This window comes from Candoia aspera, chromosome 3 (genome assembly GCF_035149785.1).
Source record: "Candoia aspera isolate rCanAsp1 chromosome 3, rCanAsp1.hap2, whole genome shotgun sequence".
NCBI classification, from domain to species: domain Eukaryota; kingdom Metazoa; phylum Chordata; class Lepidosauria; order Squamata; family Boidae; genus Candoia; species Candoia aspera.
Genome location: NC_086155.1, coordinates 104,023,122 through 104,043,072, shown reverse-complemented (window position 1 = coordinate 104,043,072; position 19,951 = coordinate 104,023,122). Strand labels below are relative to the sequence as shown.

General features: G+C 47.1%; 1 protein-coding gene across 1 annotated transcript in view; it reads left to right on the top strand.

Annotated features, from left to right (window-relative positions):
- Window positions 1-5,708: 5,708 nt before the first annotated feature.
- Window positions 5,709-19,951, top strand: part of LHX4 (LIM homeobox 4) — a 58,772-nt gene continuing 44,529 nt past the window's right edge. Inside the window, exon 1 of the mRNA XM_063300169.1 lies at window positions 5,709-5,784. Coding sequence (XP_063156239.1) covers window positions 5,709-5,784 — 76 coding nt within the window. The remainder of the gene's footprint in view (window positions 5,785-19,951) is intronic.

Sequence of the window (19,951 nt, the reverse complement as noted above, 5' to 3'; positions counted from 1 at the left end):
TTGACTGCATTCCCATGATCCATCAAGCCAGTTATAGTATCAAGGAAATATATATAAATCAGTATTTGCTTGGTGCTAATATCTGCTGGGAACTGGTAATCTTGCTTCCCCATCTCAATACCCAGATATTACAAATATTCTAAGTTGTTTGATGATAATGATGGTGGTGGTGATAATAGCTATGTAGCAGCATTCCAGGAATAAGAATCAAACAATAGGTTATAAGCTACAGTTATATGACAAGCAATAGCATAATTAGAAGGCTCTTGGGTATTTAGGTAAAACTGGTTTTCTGTGTACTGACGAAGAAATAAAAGGTATCTGGTACATTCATAAAACAAGGCTTTCTCCTAGGACGAAAGAGCATCTCATGCTCACAAATACATAAATGCAGATCTTGCTTTTCCTCATGGTGTGCCGAAGTCAAGCTCTTCCAGGACTAGCTTGAATGGAGCCTTGATCATTATACATAGCAATACATAGAGCATTTTCTCAATCTGATGTCTTTCAGATGCACTGGAGCTGCAACTTTCAAAATTCCCAGCTGAAAAAACTGTGAGTTCTTCTCCCAATTTGTCTGGAAGGCACCAGGTTAGAAAATGCTGAGATAAAAAATTAATCACCGTTACATTACTATCACTTTCATTTGCATCTAACCAAGCTGCATATTGCCTGTGGCAGTTAGACATTTCTGCATGTTCCTTTCTCTTTTCAAGCCTTTTAGCCAAGTTCAGCAGGTGTTCTGCCCTATTCTGCTATTTGGTTTCTCTTTATTGTCTATGCTTTGACCAGCCATCTTCAACATGGTCCCTTCTGCAGTGTTGGACTATGTCTTCTATCATCCTGAATGTGCAATGGCATGGTGTATTGATTTGAACCTCTGACCAGGGTCAGACAAAGCCAGGTTCAAATTCTGATTCATTTACTTCTGAAGTTCACTTGAGGATTCTGGGCCAATCACAATCTCTCAATCAATGCACCTTACAATTGTGTGAGAATAAATTGGAGGAAGAAGAGAACTGTACTTGGCCTTCATCTTCTTGGAGGAAATGTGGGTTTCATATATAATTAAATTTCTGTATTTCTCCAGAAATAGTGATCTAAGGAGTATTACTTAATTTTAAAAAATCTCTCCACCTCCTATCTCCCTGTGTCTTTCTCTCTCTTTTTTTAATAAAGAAGTTTATCTGACATATTTTTTAGGAAAAAAATGGAGAAATCCATACTGAATGTCTGTGTGTGTGTGTGTGTGTGTGTGTGTTGATTTACATTCCAGGAAAGTGAAGAACAACTATTTTCCCTTGATGTTGTTTGTGGGTTTGATGGTGCTGAAAACCTGTGATATAGGATGGTTGCAAAGTTTTTGTCTGCATGTTAATATACTGGTCCATCAGTGAATCTGTCTTTGCGGTCTTGACAGCAACATACCTCTTCATCTGAAATTATGATGAAATAATCTACTAAAGATCTAAAATTCCTGGGCACAGTCCAACCAAAGTTAAGTATTTTAAAACTTAACATTTGGTTTAAATGGGTTTGTGTGCCTCAACACAGTGGTCTTCCAACATTCTGTATTAAAAATGGAAGCATATTCAATTACACATCAAAAATTATTTACTTTTACAATATGTGAATTATTTATTTTACAATATATGAAAGTGAGAATTATCAACCGACTAAGGAGTTCAACCCATACCTCTATTTTTGCATGAGCTGTGATGTGTCTCAAAGTAAACTTTGAGTAAACTCAAAGTTTCCACAAAAAGCTAAAAATCTGGTTTGACCATCATGCCTGGAGCAGGATGGGGAACAGCCATTTGTGGGGATGGCTAGTGCCCTAGGACGATCTTTTATACTCACAGACTGAAACACAACTTTTAGCCATCTGGGTGTTATTATATTTTATTATATGTTATATTTTTATTGTCTATTATTGTATTTATTGAATTTTAAATTTTGTTTCTGTAAACCACCCAGAGTGTCTCCTTTGGGGCGGGGAGATGGGCGGCAATAAAATTTGACAAATAAATAAACAAATAAACAAATCCAGGGCAGAGGCTTATAGAATAGGTCTTCTCCTCTGAGGAAAGATAAATTCTGCTGAGGAATGGAATTGTCTTTTAACTTTGTTTTTTATCTTGTGCTATTTTATCCTTGCCTGATTATCCTGTAGTTTATCTGTAATATGTGTAACAGATAATGTGTTTACTCATTATGGATGCTAATTGAAAGGAGGCAATGCCAGAGTAATTAATCATGCCAAGGTGTGATGAGCAGCCTCTTCTGGGATTGCATAGTTTGGGTTCATAGGAGTGGTCCATAATTAAATTTATTTATTGTGATGCAAGCAGTTACACACAATTTACAGATTACTCTTGTAGCTCCCCTAGTAAAATCAGGAGAATTGGAAAAGCATCCCAGGATGGACCTTGCTTGATGTGCAGACAGTGTCCTTGACTCTGCTGGGCTTCCCCCCATCCCTGCCCCCACCCCAGGAGTATCTGAACGGTCTCTTTGCTAGTGCCCAACGCTTCACCTTCCGGCAGGCGTCTGTCATGGCAATAACTTTGTTTTGGGGGGGGGTGACCCCATTTCAGGTCTTACACAAAGAGGAGCAAGTTAAAAAATTTAAATCTGTTTCATCAACCCTGTCAAATTTATAAATGTAAGTGCGGCATTTCGAGTACCTGTTTTCAATACAAATTCAGAAAGAGATTTGGAAAATTCTCCTCAGCACAAGGTCTCATTTGTCTCATCTCTCATCACTCCCTCCTTACTGGGCACTCTGATGGAGTTTGGTAGAAGGAAAAGGAAATCAAATGTTACTTCTTCTTTTTTTACCAGATATAGAAATGGACTGCGGTCACTGTGGTTGCTTTTTTTTTTTAATACCAAATGGGTTGACAATTTTATTTGGTAAATTTATTTCACATAAATTATGATATTCAGATGTTCTGAGAGTTTAATTCTTTATTATTCTGGGAAATTCTACTTCTCCCTCCTCTCCGGTCCTTTATCCTAGAAACACTCTCGGCCAGGGCCGCAACTAGGGTCTGTGTCACCCGTGGCAAACATGGATTCCGCGCTCATTTTGGCGCCCCCCGCAGCGTGGCGCCCGGGGCAAATGCCCCAGTTGCCGACCCCCCCAGTTGCGGCCCTGCTCTCGGCCACTTATCTAATGCCTGAAAAGAACTGAACAATTTGTAATCGTTGGTGTTAACGTTTTAACACCAAGGAAGTAAATGACCAACAACAAATGTCCGTTTCCACTGATTGAAAATGGAAGGTTTTACCCCCTTGTCAATTCCGTAAACTCATCTCGATTCCAGCCAAGCAAAACTGAAATGGAGGCTTAGAACCATGAGTCTGATATTGTTAAAAGTAGCCAGAATATTCCACAGAGAAGGATCCCATTTTCCAATCCTCCATCTGAGCCCTGAATTTCGATTACGAAAAGGGAAAGCTGTGCTTCAGGACCCCGCTTCTGTTCTCCAGCAATTTTTTTTCTTGATTCTTGCTGTTCCCTGCGCCCAGCCCATCGTTTCAGCCCCACGACGTCCATTCATCACCGGTTGGGGTTCTCTACAGATTTCACTGCAGCATCATTTGTTGTTGTTCATATCCGGCCATCTACCTGGTGCCTGCCGCTGCTCACCTGCTGAGTAACCCCAGACAGGAGCAGAGCAGTTACACATACAGAATTGGGTTAGAAATAAAGGTAATGGCTGCGATACAACCCTTCAAATGGCAGGAAATCCTACAGCTGTGAAAGGAAGGGTGTAAAGCCAGACCTACTCCTGCTCGGAAACGCGCGTTTACCGTGCAATCCCAGGAACACCAGAAAGGAAGCCCCATTGCGCGGGTGGCCAGGGAAAGAGTCTCGGGATCCGATCGGAAGGCGGTCCCTGGAAATGAACTACGAGTGAAAAAGCTGGGCAGCGGCTGCCTCGTTAAAAGCTCTCGTCTCTCACCGATGCCTGAGATAGTTAATTGCAAGCGGGAATGAATTTCTCCTTCGGTTTCTCTTGCACGCGTTACCACCCACCCCTTCAGCACACACACAAGCGAGAGCGCCGTCGCCTGATAGCTTTCGGTGCCTTTTCAATCAAATTCCCACGTTTGGCTGCGGGTTAGGCAGAGAGAGAAGATGGGCGAATTTTGCAGCGCGCTGACGGCGTTGCTTTCCGCGTTCAACCAAGAAGCGACTGCCCCGCTTCTCAGCTAGCTGTTTCTTTCTCTTTTCCCAGGAACCGGAGGCCACGACTTTTTTTAGCCACGCAGTTGGCAGTTGGGCAAAAGGCAGCAGAGTTTGTGGGAACCGAGGAAGCAAAGCAAAATGTAATCAGTAGCTGAAGTTGCTCATAAACCACCCCAGTATCTTGAAACAGACCGGGACAGGCGCAGCCTATTTTCTCAACCACAGGCTTGTAACAGTGGGTCGGTTAAGCCAGGAGTCCGAGTCTCTTTACCGAAGTGCGTGCGCGCGCCTGTGTGTGAGAGAGAGACTGGCCCAAGGCCTTAAACAAGAGTTTTGGTCTGGCTTCCTAGTTCAACCCAAATTCCCACCTAGTCTGAGAAAGGGACAGGGGCCGAAGCGAAGACTACCTGGTGGTTAGGAGGCGGAGGGCGGTTCATCGCCCCTGCGCGAAGCTGTTTCTCCGCGCTCAGGGCCTGGGGAAGACCCGAACCGCTCAGACCTCGGTGCCCGCCTAGAGGGAAGCAAAACATCCCTTTCGCTGAGCCTGGCAGAGACCGGCCGCGCTGAGCGCTTCTTGCAAGAGGATTTCGTTGCCCTTTCGATCGCGGCGGAAGAATACCATACGTACACCTGTTGAGAGAAAGCGTGTTTTATTTTCGTTGCATTTCAACCAAGCGTCAAAATGCGGTGTGTTACATTGATGTCTGGGACGGTGATGAACGTTTCAGGGCAGAAAAAGACCACCTCTGAAGAAATTCATAAAATTACACATGCGGTCCCTGGAAGAGCTGGGCTGGTGGAGAAAGAAATGCTACCTTCCTTCTGCGTTCAGTGGAAAGTGCTTGGGTTTCCCTGGCTGGGCAGCTCGCGGCCGGGCAGAAAGAGAAAAATCCAGGGGAAAGATTTCGGATCCAGAGCGCCGAGAGGCGACGGTGCAAACCCCTGGAATGGCCTGCAGAGACTCTCCGGATGCCTCGCCTCTGAGGGGATGTGCGAAAGACTAAAAGATGAGGGGTCCGACGCGACGCTGTTGCAGGCAGAGCCTCACGGCCGGCGGGAAGCCTCGCGTGGCTCTCCCTGGCTCGGCGGCATCCGAGGCAGCTCTTGAAGATCCTTTAGGGTCTATTTTCCCCGCCCAGATTTTTTGAAGGGAGGCGCGCCGGGATTGGCTGTGGGGGCGGGGCTTCCCTGCGGAAAGTGACGTCACGCCCTCTCCCTGCAGTGTGAATGAATCAAAGCTGCGTTCTCTGGACCAGCACTCAGCTAGCAGGCGACTGCTGCAGCATCACTTCCCAACCAGGATACAGTCAAGCTGGACTAGCAGAAGACTCCAAGGGGATTTGAAACCGATCGGGGCCAACCTTCTGCAAATCGAGAAGGATCGGTCCCGAATATACTTCATTTTTTTATTCTTAGTTTGGTTTATTATTATTATTATTTTAATAACAATCCCCTTGGGTGTTTTTTTCCCTCACCCATCGTTTTCGTCATCTCTGTATATTGAAATAAAATGATGCAAAGCTCAGCACTCGCTACGGAAGGTTCTGTCAAGGGGCTTCCAGAAATTCTTGGTGTGCCAATGCAACGTAAGGAATTTTCTTTTTTCTCTCTCACTCTCTCTCTTCCACGTTAATTTAATAATAAAGAAAATTGGCAATTTGGGGAGCTCGAATGATGCAGGGAGGATGGCTACTATAGCAGCTGCGTTGTCCACCTGGGAAGAGGGGCAGAAGAATCTGCATGGCGATGTTTGTACATTAACTCGTGTCGCTTAGGAGGCCTTGTGCAAGCGGTCTCCCAAGGTTGAGACCAGGAGAATGACAGGTTGTTTTGCATGGTTGTCTTTTTGCCTTATGGATCACTAAATCCTAGCGCTGAAAACAACAGGCCAGATGGCGGGTGGTGGCTGCTCACAGATTACTGTACTCACCCAGGAGTTAAGTAAGTCCCGCTGAGTTTCATGGGTCTCTCTTCCCGATAGCGGGTGGGGTGGGGAGGATGGATGGACGGATGGACCTTTCAGGAGGTTAGTGGTCAGGATGTTGTGCAGACGCGAGAACGGCCTTGTCGTGGAGCAGGGCGGCCCGAGCAGCGGCTTGCCAGAAGTTTGCCTCTTGCCTCTCACTTGTGGGAAGCACGCGGGCTGATCCTTCCCCTCTCGTTGCCCTTCAGCTCATTGGCGGTCTTGTTTTGAGCGCCCCTCCCCGGGCCGGATGCTGCCTACGTTTGGGCCATCTCCCGCGGGCTTCCTTCAGTGGAGAGGAGACCGAGAAGCAGCCGGGCCTGCATTTGCTGCGGACCCGAGAAAGCGAGGAGCGTCTGCGGCGTGTCGTGAGAAGGCGTCTCTTTCACCGTGGAAAGAGGGGGCGGGTTGACTGCTGGTATCTCCCCTTGGAGGTTCGGCCGTTCAAGGTTTCTCTTGAGGTGCGTCGAGGAAGCGGGAAGTGGACTGAAAGCGGGGGGCAGGAGCGGGAGCGTGCCCTGCCTTCAGGGCACACGCATACAAAGGAATAGGCTAGGCGAAAGGGGCGAGGGGCCTTTTGAGAATATTTCTTATGCACTACAGACACGCACACCTCTCTCTCCTCCGCTGAGTGTACTTTTTCCAACCTGCGGTCTTCTTTGTATTGTGTCTCGTGTGCAACAAGCTTCTGTTGGCCTCGCCTTGCCTCGCCTCTGTCCCGGCCGATCTGCTCATGGGTCCGCCCTGAGTCAGAAGCAAGTCCCTCTGATTTAAACGGGACGGACCTTTAGGGAGAGCCCCGCTCGGGCAGTGCTCGCCTTCCTAGAGGTGAGGCAACCTTATTTCCAAGTCAGCGGGGTTGCGGCTCTCGGGATGCTTCCTGGGGAAAAAGCAAACTCGGGAAACTTCCTTCTGAATCAACAGCCATTGGTTGGCCTCTTTGTAAAATAAGAAGGCGCTTTGCGAGGAGCCAGTTGAGGAGCAAGGAATGCAGGGACGGCTGAATGGGAGCCTTCCGTTTTCTAGGTGACGCGAAGGGCTCCGTCCCCGACGGGAAGAGGGTTTGGCACTTCTTAAAGAATGTCACTCGGGAGAAGGGAGGACTTCCACCGCGGGCTGCCAGACTTTCCCTCAACGCCATTGCGCACATCGGACGGAGGGCCTCGCGGATGCGCCTAGGCTGGAGGGAGGGAGCGCGACGGGGAAATCTGGGTCTTCCCCGAAAGGGCCCCGATCGACCAAAGCGAAGGGCTTTTAGGTTCACTTCGGGTCAATGGAGGTCTAGCAGAGGGAGGTTAAGCGGAGCGGGAGGTAAAATCGTCCCCGCCAGGTGCCGTAGCCTCTAAGCCCCCTCCCTTTCTGCACGGCTTCGACGGAGCTAAGCTTCCCCTCAGCCTGAAGGTCCCCTGGATAGCAACTCTGACGCTGGGACTTGGCCAGGACGACTCGACTCCCACCCCTTGTGCTGCTGGGGGACCCAGAGCAGAACCCAGCCAGGCCCTTCGCGGTTGTGGCGCGAGCGCCTCGCGGCCGGCTCTCCCTGCCTGGAGAGTTGCCCGCCGCGGAGTCCCGTTGCCTGGGTTCTCCATCCCCGTCCGGTTTCTCGGCGCTGCCTTCCTGGCCGCTCCGGGTTCTCTCGCCCGCCGACTCGGACAGCCTTCGCTGTACTGGGCAGGGCGCTCTCACCGGGCGGTGCGGGCTCCTTCGCCAGGCAAAGCCGGCTGCTTCCCGGAGGCGCTCTTCTTCCGGAGGAGAGCACCCGGCCAGCGGCGGCTCCGTTTCGCTTCCAGGCCATAGGAGTCGAGGGTCGCCTCCGTCCCCTCCCCCACGGACCAGCCCCGAGGTTCAGCGGGGATTTGGGGAGTCGTCGCAAGAGGGAGGCAGGTTCACTGGGCCGGGAAGAGGGAGCCTTCGGTTGGTGTTGGAGATGGGGATCCCAGGCCCGCCCTTGATGAGCAAGCCAGCCCTGTCCACACCGACGGGGAGCCGAGCGGCTTTCTGCCACAGCCCTCCCTTTCCCCCCAGGCCAGCTTGACTTGGGGCAATTGTGGCTGATTTCAGAAGTGCCATTGTGGAAGCAGCAGGAGGGCGACTTCCTAGTGGAACAGGCTGCACGGCAAGAAACCTAAGCGGCCGGTGAGTTGGCCAGAGGCCAGCCTTTCATTGGGCAGCAACAGGCTTCCTGCCTCACCTAAGCTAGAACCTGGCTTGTGTCGAGTTGGCTTAGCGCCTGAGTGAAGTCAGCCATTTTGAACCAAGGCTTATGGCGTAGCACCTTGTCTGAACCCAGTAGTAATGGTTTAGTGAAGCAACCGGGGTTGAAATACCATGAGTTTTACGGCGATTTATTAAACTCGCTAGGTGGTCATTGACTTTTGCCTCCTAAAGGCGCGGGGGTCTTACCGCTTCCCCCGCAAGACTAGGTTTTATTGGAAAGAGGCTTCCGAGGGTACATTTAACTGCACTGTTTTGATGCGGCCAACCTCTTAGAAGGTAACGTGGGAACTTGAGAAACGCGTGGATTGTGAAACACGGATTCGGCATGGATTCAGGTGTGGCGGACCCGAGATTGGCAGGAAGACTCTGTTCGCTGTTAACGACGAGCCGATGGCTTCTTCATATCTTACCTCCGCTTTACTTTCTTTCCCGAGCCCACCGTTTATTCCATCGGATCCTTTCTTGATTCTCCTGTCGGTGGGAAACCGTCCTTCCCTTCTTCTTAGAAATGTCCTTCCTGGACCAGTCCTTTTATTTTCTTGAAGACCGGCTCCCACTAAATTAGGGAGGGGAACCGACTGAGAGCAGAAACGTAGACCAGGAACTTGCTGCAAACCATGTGCCCCAAATTTATAGCCTGGGTCACTGCTCGAGGATTTCTAATGGAGAGTCAATTGGTTCCATTCAATTAGGCCTAGAATATAACTCAGAAAGTCCGTTAAATTTCAATTATCTGTGCGCTGATGTGTGTGCATTCTCACATTTTCACCTGCCTTGCTTTCCATGCCGAGCCGTTTACACTCTTATCAATTGGCATTTTTCTCTCCTGGGTGAACAGCGGGATTGGCGGATCCCATAGGCAGCGGGAAATTGTGCCTGTTCTGTTTTAGTCTGCTTACAAGAACCGCCATCAGGTTTCTCTCTCCATATATATGCTCATATACGCGCACACTCTTGTACATTTGCGTGCACGATCCAATGCCAAGTTCGATGTGCCTAAGCATACTGATATGGGCTGTAGGTACCTCCTGTGATGGACTCTGCGTGCCTTCCAAGCCTCCACAGCTTTTCCTTTTCTTTTTGCCTACAAATGTGCAGGCTCACAGCAGGAGTCTTCGAAAGGCTGACATTCTATTTCCGTTTTGTTGGCTTGATGGGATATTTTAATAGCAGATTTTCTGTGCCTCCTTTCTCCAGGGTCCCCACCTTTATATCTTTTCAGCTACTATTTCTCTCGTTTAGCTTTCAGAGTTGCCCAGCCCGATGTAGTGTCTTGGTGCCCATCAGTTCTGGCCTTTCACAGTTCCTTTTCATGCAGGGGATGGGAGTCCCTCTGAATTGTTCTGAAATGGGGGCCTTTTCATTGGTGGCTCCTCACCTGGAAGGCGCACTCGGATTCTTTCCTAATACTCCCCTCCTCTCTCCCCCAAGAAGGTGATTCTGGAGAGAAAGCCCTGCTGGGGTGCGTCAGGCCTCCAAAGGGCGATGGATTGTGGACCGAGGTCAGCTTTTTCCAATATGGTGCTTTCTGGCTCCCACTTTAGGAAGCGTTGGGTTGAGGCGGGTTGGGGTGTGCGGTGTCCCCTGTTGTGTTTTGAGCTCTTGAGTATTGCTGGAATAAGCAAAGCATCTCCTTACTTCGCTGGGAGGGAGTTGAGCATCTAGGCAGTTTCCTTCCATTTTTTCCTAATTACAGGACCTAATCCTAAAGCCCAGGATTGGTGGCCCAAGATCAAGCCTCGGCTCCTTCCGACTTTCTTCATCCTCCCTCCTTCCTTCCGCTTTCTTTCCCTCTCCCTCCCACACATCTCCAAGGCAAACAGGCTGATCTGAACTAGAGGAATGAAACGGCCTTCCTGGGAAAGTCCAGCCTTTTTCCGAGTGCAGAGCCCCCTCGGGGCAAAGGGCGCTGCAATCGAGAGGTTCCCTGCGGGGGCAATTCTTCCCTTGGCAGAGCTGACCTCTGCTTTAATCCGCAGCGCGGCTAAACCGAATTGCTTGAAGCCTGGGAGGGACCCGGATAACATGTGGAAAATCAGCAAATTTTGCTTTAACTGTGTGTGAGGCAATAAAATATCCCCTCCCCGAGGAGGGGGGGTTAAATCGATTTTTCAGTTTTCCCTCCCCCGCCGCTGTCCAGAAAACTGAACCTGCATATGGCTTAGAAAGGGAGGAAGACAAGAGGGTTCCGTTTGCCATCCTCCAATCAGGCGCAACAGCCGGCTGCGCTCCGGTTATTTTCTATTAGCGAAAAGCGAGGAGGGGCGAAAAGCTGGAACAAGCCGTGGTTAATAAGAAGCTAGCGATGCGTATTTTGCTTGATTCTCCGGTCAGGATTTTCTCCAACCGACTCGATGCAAATGCGCCTTAATTCGAGCAAAAATGCCAAGCTCGCCCTCTTGGAAAGAAAAACCGGGCAAGCAGGTGGGATGACTTTCCCGGCTTGACCCCGTGTCTTGCTGTAGATAAACTGCCTGGGGGAGGGGAGCGCGAGAGGAAAGCAGGAGCGAATCCGCCTTTCGTGGTCAGGGGATCGAGCGGATGCATCTCAGACGCTAAACCACGGTGTCATTTGCTTGCTGTAGGCTCTGATATGAGAATCCGAACGTTGAGATCTGTTCAAGAAACCCAGCTTGAGCGAAACCTGACCTGGCCAGATGTGTAAATGCGTCCCTAGGCTTTAATTCTAATCACACGCTTTCCTACAAGGATACATACACATACTTCGGTTGTTCTCCCGGATGGAAAGTTCATTTTTTCCCCGCCGTTTTCTTCCCCTTGGTGGGGAGGGGAAAATCAGGGCACCTGGCCATAAGTGGACTGACCATTTTGCATTTTCTAGACAGTCTCAAACAATCTTTTCTGCAACCCCTCTCATTCCTCGAAACAGACTTCGATATCGATCCCGGATTTCAGTTTAAACTCTCCATCTTCCCTTCCCTCCGATTTGACCGGAGGGCGAACCTCAACCTTTCGAGGCAGACTAAACTCGCAACAAAGGCTGCTCCCGGTTCACCAACAGCTGGGATCTGCCTCCGTCTTTTAGGAATAGCTTTCCGAGTTCCGAAAGAATTCGGATTAACCGAAATAGCCACCGTGCTCTTCTCTGCCTGCCTGTCCAGCCTTGATTCTGTCCAGCGCGTTTCGGTTTTGTGAGTTACGTGGTATCTTTAACCGACAGTTCCCAGACATCTGCAAGTTAGGGCAGTCACAGATGCAACTCAGGGAAAGCAGCTTAGAGTTACAAAAACCACCAACAGGAGCAAAAGATTAAACAAAGAGGGAAGGACATAAAAATGGAAAGAAAGGCAGACAGAAAGGAGAGGCAGCATTCCGCGTGCAAATACCTATTTCTTTAATCATACGCAACGATTGAATACACACACTCTAATATGGGCTCTTCCAAATTTTTATTGCGCCCCAGAAAAATTGCAGGCGGATCGGACCAATTATGCAGATGGGATGTGCCTGTAAGGGCAGGTCTCACGTTCAGCGCGCGAAAGATCACACGCGCAGGGAGCTGCGGCCCGTCATATCCCGGAGGCTTCGCGTGCTTAGCTGCGCGGCGTTTTAGGAAAAACCGGATCCTCACCGGCAGGGAGGAGCTTCTTTGGGTCCTTGCAGTCGTTCTCTTCTTCCAGCGTCCACAATGCTTTGTTTAAAATCGCAACTCCAGAGTCTGAGAGAACAGCATGAAATAGGATTTCTATCTTAAGCAAAATATTAATCTAGCATCTTCGCCCTCCCTCAGATCTAGTGTATTTTAATTTCATTTGGGACCTTTTCCGACACAGAAGGAGTAGCGGAGGGAGGGGGAAGTGATCTTCAAAACAAAGAAAAAGGCAAATTAAATTGCTGGCATATTTTTTAAAAGGTATGCGGATCCTCGCCCTTTCTCACCTTTTGTTCGGGGGGGGGGAAAGAACAGGAAAAAAAAAGATAATCGCTCGAATTTTAATATCAAAACCAAAGCAAATGAGAAACTCTTCTGTTTTCAAAGCTACAATTTGGAAGGGTAAAAATCACAATGAAAAAAAGCCATCCTTTTTAAAAGTCATATTTGCGGGGGGAGGGGTAGATATTCAGTCATCGCTTGGTGTGTAAAAGAGTCCGTGCGCCTCTCCAAAAGGAACGAAACAGCCGTTCATCCCTCGCTCATCCCCAGGCGGGACAAAAGAACCCCGACCACTCTTTGGTCTTTGCTCGTTGCAGAAACGAGTCCCTGTCCGGTGCAGCTGGTGCTGGCAGGGGTCTGGCGGGCGTTTGAAGCAGGGGACGGTCTCGGGGACTCGGCCCGTATCAGGGATCGGCCTCCTCCTAAGGTCTTTAGTTCCAGAGAACTTACTTCTCTTTCCCAGACGAAGGGCTCCCGCCCCATTCACTTTCTTGGAGACGAGTCCCTTTCCATTCCGGCCCCGGTAGGAAGGGCAGGGGGGCCTCACTTCCCTCCCTCCCAGCCTAACCTCACGCGGGGATGTTCGGAACAGCGGCGGGCCGGCGGGCGCGTGGTGCTTCAGGAGGAGAATAATTCAGTTCTAGGGGTCAGGACGGCGAAGTTTCCTTGGGAAATTCAAGTGGCGCACGAAGCCTCTCGAACTGCTCCTTGCGTGTGGGGTAGGCCCGAGGGAGCCCTGGGAGGGGCCGTCCATGGAACTTCAGGGAAAGAGAGCAACTTTGGAGAGATCTCCCAAAGATCTCCCGCGAAGCCGTCCTGCTCCTTCAACTGCAGCCGGGAGGGGACGGTAACCTTTCATTTCGCTCGATCGGAAGGCAGTCCGGAGCCGCCGGCGACCTCCCTGCGGCTTTTCTGCCCCGCCACTCCTCTGGAGGTTCACCCACGCAGGCCTGTTCTTCTCCCTTGAGAGGTTTCGTAACGAAACCGGACTCGCTTTCTAAGGAAATCCCGAAGGAGAGGGGAAAGGAACCGCCGTAGGATCTCGAAGCCCTGCTCGCCTCCCCTTCTGGCAGGCTGGCAGATCTTGAGCGCGGGGCGGCGGCGAGGGGTGGGGTCGTTGGTGAAACGGAACTGAATTCAAATGCATTTGCCCCTCGCGACCGAGACCCCAAGCAGAGAAGCAAACCCCGCGGAAAGGGAAGAGGCGTTCAGCCACCCCTCCTCCGGCTCCGGGGAAACTATTCCGCGTCTCTCGGACGAGAGGCCGACTTTCCTGTCCAGCGACTCCCGCGCGGCTGAAGGAAGCGCTCAGCTCCGGAAGCGGCCGAGGCAGGTGGCCATTTGGGCAAGAGGAACAGCGCGAGGCGGGCAAGTCAAGAGGCCTTGCTTCACGGAGAAGGGGCACTAACCTCGCTGTGCTGGTGGGGGGGGGCGTCCCTTCAGGGCGAAACGAGGTAGCGCTGCTCCCGTTCGGAAGCGCCCCAGAAGCTCGAAGCGAAGAGCGACGACGCCTTCGGCTGCTTTTTTTTGCTTGGTCTCCTCCGGTGTGTTTTGGGCCCAGTGCGGCCTGAGAGGATCGCTTGAGGGGATGATATTAAAGGCAAAACTGAAATACTTTGGCCACATAATGAGAAGACAGGACACCCTGGAGAAGATGCTGATGCTAGGGAGAGTGGAGGGCAAAAGGAAGAGGGGCCGACGAAGGGCAAGGTGGATGGATGATATTCTAGAGGTGACGGACTCGTCCCTGGGGGAGCTGGGGGTGTTGACGACCGACAGAAAGCTCTGGCGTGGGCTGGTCCATGAAGTCACGAAGAGTTGGAAGTGACTGAACGAATAAACAACAACAAAAGCGGCCTGAGAGGATCCAGATCCCAGGCTTTGCTAGGGGAGAAAGCAGCACGTGCCTCTCGGCTGAAATTCCCCAGCGTTTGGAGCAGGCCTCGGCTGAGCGCTTGACCCAAATTCAGCCATCTTCACCTTTGGTTGCTTTCCTATTGGTCTGTGTTTTTAACATACATACATACATACATACATACATACATACATACATATTTTAATCTAAAGTTTTAATCTTTTACTGGAGGAGAGAAGGAGCCAAAGCAGACCATATAACAGATGAGATGAGGATGAGGATGAAATAATAAGAAATAATAATTACTGCTTCATCATTCCCCCTTCTCCTTTTATTCCAACAAAATCTGTCCTGATTTCAGCAAATAATCTACTGAAGAGTAGCCAATGAATCAGAAAGAGATTACTCAAGAGTTGGTCTGCAGAGCTGGCTTTTTGTTCTCAGCTCAATGAGTAGAAGGACAAATCAAGATCAACTTCAGTGAATCTTGCCCTCTGGTGACACTAGTTTCATCACACCAAAGTGGTTAAAAAAGTATGCAGGCCTCTGTCCTAGAAACATCAGGCTAGACTAGTGCTTCTCAAATGTTTCCTTCATTACCCAAAACAACTTATCAGAAAGTCCTTTTTACCCAGTGTAAGTAAAACACTTTAAGTCAATTTAATGGATTTGTGTGTCATTGTGAAAGGTGAAAGGTCCCCTGTGCAAGCACCGAATCATGTCTGACCCTTTGGGGGTATGCTGCTTTCGCATCCCCCGAAGGGTCTTGGCAGACTATGGCGGTTTTCTTGGCAGACTATAGCGGGGTGGTTTGCCATTGCCTTCCCCAGTCGTAATTACCTTTCCCCTAGCAAGCTGGGTCCTCATTTTACCAACCTCAGAAGGATGGAAGGCTGAGTCGACCTGAGCCGGCTACCCTACCGGAGAATCCAGCTTCTGCTGGGATCGAACTTGGGTCATGGGGAGAGTTTCGGTTGCAATACTGCCACCTACCACTCTGCGCCACATGAGAGCCTCGTGTGTCATTACCACAAGAAAAAACACTTTTACCTAATTTTGGGTAATTTACTTAGGTTTGGGAAGCACTGGACTAGACCCCAATGAAAGAGATCAGGTCACTGATTGTATGTCAGAAATTTGTGATAAGTAGTTATGTGTTGATCTATGATATCAGAACCTTGAAGAACACATATCTTATGGCATATATTAGTTTCTAAAGAGCTTTTGAATCTTGGACAATGAATTTGCTTCATTCCCATTTTATATACCGCTTCGGCGGGAAGGTAACGGCATTCCGTGAGTCATGCTGGCCACATGACCCGGAAGTGTCCTATGGACAACGCCGGCTCCAAGGCTTTGAAACGGAGATGAGCACCGCCCCCTAGAGTCGGACATGACTGGACTTTACGTCAAGGGAAACCTTTACCTTTACTATGGAAGGCAAAAATAAGTTATTTAAGAATAACAGCTATAATTCATTTGGGGGAAGGGAGGATTAGTTAAAAGTGTTCAGGCCTGCCTTTCCTCCTAATTTTTGCAAACAATATATTTAGGCATGTTTCCATGGTCTTCATGGCAGCCTTCTAATTGCTGTTACAATCATACCAACAGGTCCTTAAGCTTAACTTGGTAGTTTTTGTATCAGAGGCATGATTCAGTGGTGCAGGTCATAGATCAGTTTAAGATTAGTCTTCATGAGGTTGGCGACCATATGTATTTATTCTGTTTGTGCAGCAAAAAAGTATCCTGGAAAAAAGAACTGCGTTGTATTGGAACAAACAGGATTTTATTGTAGGAAAGGAAGTTGACTTTTAAAGAAAAAAACACAATGAGCAGATGAAACCATTTATGTCTCAGCTAGCCAATTTAGGGCAATAATTAAAAAAAAAAATCAGAAGAAAGAAAGGATGCTAAAGAGACCAGCATTAGCTCCCTTGTCACTGGGTATTTTTGATAAAGTCAGTGTAAATTTATACCACATCAAAAGGCTCCTGTGATCCTTTCTGTAGTACTTTTGTCTTTTAAATGAATTAACATTTGTCTGAGTTTCAGGGCCCATGTGGAAATTCTCAGAGACTCTTCCCTCCACCCCCCTCTAATTAACCAGAGGCTCAATCTGCTGGGAGATTCCCTAGGTGGACCTTATTGAAATCCATAGAAGCTGATCTGGTCATGCTGTGATGGTCTACCTGGACCTATCCTTCAAACCAAATGATTAAGACTGGCATGGAAAGTTTTCCTGAGCTTGTTTATAAAGTCTGGTGAATTTTGTCTTGTAGGTCAGTTCTGCTTTTCTCCACAGTCCTGACTAGAAGGTGAAAAAAATAATGGGACAAGGAACAGATTTCAATACGTGTTCAATGTGGGTTGATATGCCTGAGAAAAAAAAGATTAGTCCTCCTAAAAAATGGTATAGAAATGCAGTTGTTGTTGTTGTTAATATAAGACTATATAAATACATTTCTTTTGTTTGTGCTTAAAGAGGGTGGCTACTTTTGTATCTCATGATATTTAACACAAGAGGTGTTCCTGAGGAATAATCTTACATGTGACTTGAAATACTACTACTGGTGCCTTTAACCACTAAACCAAACTGAATCTCATTAGCATTGATAGAAAAGAAGACTCATTAATTACTTGGGAGTAGTCATTCTTAACTGTATTTTATTTACATTTAAATTAAATCAAAATGAAGTTTTGACCTAGACTTAGCAGGTTTTTTGTGCCGCCCCAGCCACTTGTTGAAGAATATCCCTTGACTTGCAGTCAATGGCCAGGTGCAGAACTTAGTCTGAAAAAAGATTAGGTTTCCTATTTTTTCCTTCAAAGCACAAATACATGCAAAATGAGACCAGTAACTATCTACAATGAAAACAGTCATCATCTACTCTTTGTGACTGATATGGTACAATTAATTCTGAAACAACCCAGATATTCACTTACCTGGTGACAGACTTTGTGTGGCATTTACTTATAAGTAGCCATCTATAGGATTGCACTGTTTATGCATTGATTGGATGCAGTAATCATGCAGTTTTTCTAAAAAAATCATCTTTTGAATACATTACATTTTTAATGTTCTGATATATGTACCTGGGTATTTGAGTGTGCAAGTAGATCAGGATGTTGGAAGGACATCCATCCTTCTTTGCAGAAATGTGGAATAATGAAATAGTTCCTACAATTGAAGGGTGGGATGAGTGTGGGGGATACTTAGTTGTGGATAAACTATCACGTTTAATGGCGTTGTTTGTTGTCGTATTTAATTATATTGCAATGCATACCATTTCTCTGACTTTTTCCTCAGAGCTAATTAAACTATTACACTTTAGTTTGTATCCCTGACTAATCTTTTAATTATTTGAAATGTTACATTTACTATATCTATCATGGTCCCCTGAAATCTCATATTTATATATCCTTCTAACTTTATAGGGAGTTAGCTGAAAGGTTTGTCTTATTTAAGTAAAAAAGGAATTTGAAGAACTCTTTCACAGGGAGAGGGGGAGGAGAACAACAGTTTAAAAAAGCAAAACATGCATATATATTACAAGTCAGCTGATAGCCTGTCATGGAATTCAAGCTGTCCATATTCTTTTTTTTTCATTCATGTTCACTCATGAACATTCTTTGACTATTGAGTATATGTGATCCTCATTAACCTGTATTTTTGTTTAATGTAAACGTATTTTAGAGTTGATTGTTTAGGGGCATTATTAATAATAATATTAATAATGATTTTATTTACATATCACTTTTGCTCCCAAATAGAATCTTGTACATTGTCTTACCAATACTGTTTCATCTCTTAATTCTCCATAGCCTGTTTTGGTTCAATTTCTCTAGAACTCACCACTTCTGTTTAAAGTTAGAGGGAGTGATAAGTGTCAGGAAGGGATATTTGCCCAAGCAGGGCATTGAACCTCCAATTCTGAAAGGTGGAACCTTTTTTCAGGCACACTTTCCCTGTGTTCAAGCATAATTTGTGCCCCATTATTTACTTCTCGGTAACAGAGCCAAAAACTATGTCACAGCTTTCTCATATGTATCCTTCTCATCTCATTGTCTTCTAACTAACTTCCCACCTCACCATGTTTTCACATCCTAAATGTAAGAATTCTGTCTTCTTGTTTCTGCTGTTCCTAAAGTATAATATGCTTCAGTATACTCATGGGTTTCTAAGAAGAAAGCGTAGTCCATGTTTTGGCACCAGCTGAATGCCCATGTGATCAAGTGATGTGGTAACCAGGTTCTTGCAATGGTGTGAAATCTCAAGATAGACAAACAAGCAGCCAGATACTTTGCACACTCCCTCAAATCCTATTGATTCTGCATGCTCATCCCCTCAGGAGGGGGAATTTTAAGTACCTGAGAACTAGTTGTGTTAGGAGAAGAAAAGCAAGAACCAAGCTTCAGGCATCAAGCCTCAAGAACCAAGCAGGTGAGTGCTTTGCATCCTGGTTGGTCTCTTGCTGAAGCAAAGAGAGGCTTGTCTCTGGTCTGTTTGGGAAAAGGCAGGTAGATCCAGCAAGTCTGTTGCAAATTAACTCTGGTCAGCTTTCCCCTTGCTCTCTTTGCCTAAGCTAGTGCAAGGAAGGGAAGGCAGGGAACCAAATTAGTCCAAATTAATCTTGGCTGCATTTTATACCAGAGTCTTGTATACCATTTTATACAAGAGTTAGGAAGTAGAAAGGTGTTTGTCTGGAAGAACTCTAAGAATATATAAAGTCAGGAAAGTAAAAGAATAGAGTACCATCATTTGAGAAAGTCTATAAACTAATTAAAGATTCAGTGAAATGGATGGCTGACATTGGATTCTGCCCCCGGTACATGAGAATTGGAGCATCTTTTTTAGTATTTACAAACAACTGTCTCTTGGGGTCCAAGCTGCACCTCTGTCCACACTACAAAAGGATCCAGACTGGGATGTGGCTGATGTTGGAGCCTGCATCAATGGCATTTGATGCTCTTGGCCTAATGTTTCTGTTCAATAGGCAAACTCTGAATGTAATACTGGAAGGGTTTTGAGGAAGATCCCTGGGCTTTGAGAATGAGTTACACCTCACTCTTTTCATATGAGGCAAGATGAACAATTAATCTGTGGCTGTTCAGCGTTTGAAATCATCCTTGGTTGCTTCAGAGGCAAGTGCAATGCCACAAGGTAGCAGGAGGGAGGCTGCCTGTTTATTATGACATTAGTATTATGTAAATTATTAAGCCTTCTTTGGAATCAATAAGAAGTTGTGCATGATCACTATAAAAGGAAGGTGACTGTGTGGGGAAGCTGCACATAAAACATGCACTCTGAAAGACTGCGGCAAGATACACTGCCTTGGTTTTAGATCACATGTTGAGAATGTTTTCAGGCTACAGTCATGAAACAGCAAGAAATGGCTTAGCCTGACATTCTGAAAATGGTCAGGTTAGGGGTCTCTGACTCTTTTTTCCCTACAGAAACAGGAATATATGGAGATTGCATTGTGAATGACAACCAGCCCTGCTCTAGGGTTCTAACTGAAGAGGCTGGGATGACTGACAGATACCAGGGCAGAGGAAAGGGCCCTTAAAAACAATTTGAACATTAATTTTGGTAGAGGTAACACTTAATCATTTAAATACATTCCAATGATTCAACTTTAGGTTTTCCTGTTGTGTGTCGATATAAGACATACAAGGCCTTCTTGAGCCTCTCCTGGAAATCTGTTCCAGAATCCCCTCTGTGCAATGCCTCTAGAATGTGCAACACTGATTATACTTTTTATCCTTTGACATTATTGATAACAATCATGGTTTCTATCACCAGTAACTTTAAGTTTGTGGAAC